At 53.8% G+C, this 4710-nt stretch overlaps 1 protein-coding gene across 1 annotated transcript; it reads right to left on the bottom strand.

Moving 5' to 3' along the window:
- Positions 1-1333: 1333 nt before the first annotated feature.
- On the bottom strand, positions 1334-4359 carry LOC135460394 (zinc finger protein 239-like). The gene has a single exon (XM_064737211.1). It carries the CDS (start codon positions 4233-4235, stop codon positions 3504-3506), a length of 732 nt encoding a protein of 243 aa, XP_064593281.1. The 5' UTR covers positions 4236-4359; the 3' UTR covers positions 1334-3503.
- Between the last annotated feature and the right edge of the window lie 351 nt (positions 4360-4710).

Raw genomic sequence — 4710 nt, 5'->3', positions numbered from 1 at the left:
CATTTCTCTTCACAGAGAAAAGCAAGGCACAATCCTTCCCAAGAATATTTCTGGGTTTCACATTTTCTGAACATCAGAGAAAAAGCCATAATTCTCATTTGCTGTGCCTGTGTTGTGCAAAAGTAGAATGTAACATGGAGATTTTTTATCCAAAATGATGGTGTTTTGTTTCCTAGACCTATCAGGGCCGAGTGTGTGTGTGAGTTGGGACTGTCAGCCGACAGTCACGGGATGAGTGCAGTGAAGTGCAGTTGTGTGCAGAGTGACTGCTTGGCAGATTCAGTTTAGATATAATGTATATTGTATAGAATAATATAGTATAATAAAGTAATTAATTAGCCTTCTGATATCCATGGAGTCATGCATCATTCCTCTCCTTTGTGGGGACGCCTTTGATTCGATAAGTGGTGACCGCAGACGTGTGCTGTAGCCTGGACTGCAGAACCAAGGCCCTGAATTTGGGCGGATTTGGCAGCCAGACCGAGCACAGAAGAATCTGCCGAATCCTCCCAGAAGCGTGTCCGGATCCTTCGCGGGACAGACGGGAGAAGCCGCGGACAGTCTTTAGGACCCAGCGGACCCCAGCCGCTGAAACGGGACACTGCCGCCAGCTTTCCCCAGAGAGGTATTAACCCTTTCCTGCGTCTCCCTAGGTGGAGGCTCGGTCTTTTCCGGCCGAGTTTGGCCCCCTAGCCTTAAAGGCCAGGGGTGGGGAAGCCCTTCTGGCAGGCACTGCCCGATTGGGGGGACTTTGACTTTGGGAAGAAATGTCTGTAGACATCAGCACTCGATTTGCGGGGAGACAGAGTCACTTTTAGGATATGGAGAACCTGGTTTGTGACCACGGAGTTCTCCTGCCCTCAGAGAAACTTTACGAGTTTGGTCCCTCCTGTTGCCAAGACACTCGCAGCACGGTGGGGCCGGGTCGTGAGAACAAAGACCCCCACCATGGGCCGGGTCTGGCCGCTTGGCCCGTCCCCCCAGCTTTGACCCCTTCAACCGGGCCGGGGCCGCCACCCCATGGGACGGGTCTGGTGTCCTTGGCCCGCCCAACAAGGCGGGGCTCAGGGACATAGGAACAGAAATAGGAACAGGGGAAGGAGCCAGTGGGGTCTAACAGCTTTTGGAGTGAAGCTTCTTGTGTCTCCTAAAAACCAGGGAATGCTCCCCCAGGGTGTCCACAGTGGCAGGCGGATGTGACCCCACACCAGGGGAGGTTTCCAGCAGCACCAGGAGCTGGTGGGTCCAGTCACCATTGGGGACCACATTAGGGGTCAGCATGTGCCCCAAGAGCTCCTGCTGGCCCTGGAAACACCTCAGCTGCACCTGTGCAAGGTGCAAATCCATCACAGAGCAGAGTAGGCGGCTGGGGCTGGCCTGGGAGCTCCAGGGCACCAGTGAGGTTGACACACTGGGGGGCACTGGAAGAGAGCAGGGAGACACGGGAGTGGAAGGGGAGAAAGAGGGTGCAGGGCTGTTGTGGCACTAAGAGGGACTGGGAATGGAATGGGGTGGCACTAAGAGTGAGTGGAGCAGGTTGGGGAGCACTGAGGGGGCAGGGGCAGATCTAAGTGAACTGAGAATGAACTGGAAATGGACTGGGAGGGATGGAGGGAATCCTAGGGACTGGGCTTGAACAGGAAGGGACGGGGACTGAACTAAGCAGAATAGATAGAGATTTGGATGACTTGGATGAGAACTGGAAGGCACTGGATGGGGGACAGATGGAGGGCACTGGGAGGGGCAGGGAATGAAGTGAGAAGCACTGGGAGTGTGAGGATCTCTGCATCCCCGTGGATGTCTGTGGAGGGTCAAAAATGGGACATCACACCATGATCAATGTGATCAAGTGAAGCCGATTTATTGCTCAGATAAGTTACATTTATACCATGTTCTACTGTTCACGCACCATTAGCGAATACATGATTGGTTTAGTCTGTGCATGCGTCTCAAACTGTCAGCTAATTGTTTAGTTTTCTTTCTTCATGCGTTCTGCTGTGGCTTTTAGTTCTGTCTTCATACCCTGCCTTCCATCCTGGACTCGTTTACTCCTGAGTACGCTCTTCCTCTTTCGTGTCCTTAAGGCCGCTGTGACTTCCTGCTCAGTCTCGATGAAGGCTGGGTTGTGCACATGCCCACAGTTCTGCAAGAAACCCTCAACAGATGTCCAGGGGCTGTGGGGGGATCTCTGCATCCAGCACCTCCATCTTTGGTACCACCAGGGACTGGCTCTGCTGGACATGGAGGAAGCTTCCATAGCTTCTCTCAGAAACCACCCCTGGAGCACTCCCGCTACAAAAAACAGGCTGTGCAAACCCAAAACAGCTCTAAAAATGGGGCTCCAGATATTTAGGAACTCAGGTGAACTCCAAGATGGGTATTGAATTGTCCAGGGGCTCAGGTGTGCCCATAAATGAGGCCCCAGGTGAGGGCATTCTGTGCTTGGCTGAGCGCTGCCTGAGGGCTGGGGCTGCAGCAAGGGGGGACACCCTCCTCCAGCCGGGATGTCCCACAAACAGGGGAGCCCCACAAGCCCCTCAGAACCCCGGAGCTGGGCTGCTCCTGCCAGAATGTAGGGAGCCACCAAAACTGCTCTGTCCTTGCCCTCTGCAATGGCACAGGGAGAGGAAATACAAGGAAAGGGCCAGGAGTGCAGAGAAAGACCAGGAGACATCCCGTCATGAGACCAGCACAGGCAAAACAGACCCAGCCTGGGCACAGGGAGTGAATTTATTACCAAGCAAATCACAGCAGGACAAAGAGAAGGGAAAGAAATCTCTCCAACACCTTCCCCCCACAAAATGGAGATCATGCAGAACAGGGGGCACTAGAGCTCTTCCCAGTGGGGGTCACTGGGGACCATCCACTGCAGATCCTCCAACGGGAGCTGAAGCAGCACGCTTCAACGAGTCCCAGAGAGCAACCTGCGCTTTCAAGGCCTGGAGCACGCTTGCTAAAGGAGCTGGCAAAGGAGGGGATGGACAGGTCTTTCTTTGGAGATCTGAAAGCCCTTTATTGCCAGGAAGAGGGCCCAGAGACAAAGACCCAGCAGGGTTGTGGACACAGGGTTAAATATGGAAAAAGGGGCGGACTTGAAGGCCAAGATCCAATGGAAACAGGGAAAAGTGGTGTAGAGGAAGGGCAGTAAACTAGGGGAACCAATGGGATAACAGCAACGGAACACTGCAGCAAACTGGGGCCAATGTGATCAGGTGAGGGAAGAACATTCTAGGGGGATAAAAATGTAGTAAAAAGGAGTTGAACAGGGGTAATGTCAACTGGATAAACCAACGAAATTTAACACATTACATGTGTCTGCAGAGGCCTATGGGAGGAGGCTCCTCTAACCCTAACCTCAGAGGAGTGTTTCTCCTTGCTTGTTTCTGCCCTTCCAGAACTGAGGTGTTACAGCCCCACTGGCAGACCCCTGAGTCTTCACAGGGGATGGAGTTGAAGCAGTTCACGAAGCTCTTCCTGCACTTGGAACACTCGCAGGGCTTCCCTTACTGGTGTGTCCGTTGGTGTTGAGTCAAGCCAGAGCTGCTGGAGAAGCTCTTCCCACACTCCCCACACTCGTAGGGCCTCTCCCCGGTGTGGGTGCGCCGGTGCAGGGTGAGGTGGGAGTTGCGTTTGAAGCCCTTCCCGCAGTCGGGGCAGCGGAAGGGCCTCTCGTCTGTGTGAATGCGCTGATGCAGGAGGACATGAGACTTGCTCCGAAACCTCTTCCCACACTCGGAACACTCGTAGGGCCTCTCGCCAGTGTGGGTCCTCCGGTGCCGGATCAGGTCAGAGTGCCACCCAAAGCTCTTCCCACAGTCCAAGCACTCATAGGGCTTTTCCCCAGTGTGGATCCTCCGGTGTTCCATCAGGCTGCAGCTCTGTCTGAAGCTCTTCTTACACAAATAACACTCATAGGGCCGTTCCCCAGTGTGGATCCTCAGGTGCCGGATCAGGTTGGAGCTGTCTCTGAAGGTTTTCTCACATTCCCCACACTTGTAGGGTTGTTCCACCTGTTCTCCAGTGTGGATCATCTGGTGCCGGAGCAGGTGGGAGTTGCGGCTGAAGCCCTTCCCACATTCCAAGCATTTGTGGGGCTTCTCCACCAGCTCTGAGCTCTGGCTGGACCTCACACCACCTTTCTGGCACACAGGGGGTCTTTCCTTCTTGCAGCTCCCTGGGCTGGGTTTGCAGCCCCTCCTCATGCTGCATCTCTGGGGCTCTTCCTTCTCCTCCATTGGCCCAAGGCTTGGGAAGGACAAATCTTGGTCTGGGGGGAGGAAGAATAGGTGAACACCTTAGGCTGGGGTTCCTCCTACCCAAGTTCCTCTCAGAAAGTGACCAGATATTATGTGTCCATAAAAATCTCCAAAACACAAAGGCTCAGCCCCCAAAAAAATCCTCACAGGAGATTCACCTCTCTTGTTTCTCCACTCTGGGTTTTGGGGTTTCCCTTCCCCTGGCTGATCGGGTTCCCGTGGCTCCTCTATTCTGGGGTCTTGCTTACAGATGACCCAGGGTATTTGAGGGTCCCAGTGATCCCTTCTCCCCTGACTCCCTATTAGAGGGTTCCATGGATGTTGGGATCTCTAGCTGGTCAGAGTGACCCCGAGAAAAGTTCGAAAGTCTTTTTTCCCAGCCCGGTGCTTGAAGAAGGAGTCAGGGCTCTTCATTTCTCAATCTCAAGGTTGCTTATTTTATCCATAAAAAATT

Source organism: Zonotrichia leucophrys, unplaced genomic scaffold (genome assembly GCF_028769735.1).
Source record: "Zonotrichia leucophrys gambelii isolate GWCS_2022_RI unplaced genomic scaffold, RI_Zleu_2.0 Scaffold_38_522144, whole genome shotgun sequence".
Taxonomy (NCBI): domain Eukaryota; kingdom Metazoa; phylum Chordata; class Aves; order Passeriformes; family Passerellidae; genus Zonotrichia; species Zonotrichia leucophrys.
This window is presented reverse-complemented; position numbering and strand designations above follow the sequence as displayed.

Coding starts and splice junctions, on each gene's coding strand:
- LOC135460394 (XM_064737211.1), bottom strand. CDS start 4,235: ATGGAGGAGAAGGAAGAGCCCCAGAGATGCAGCATGAGGAGGGGCTGC.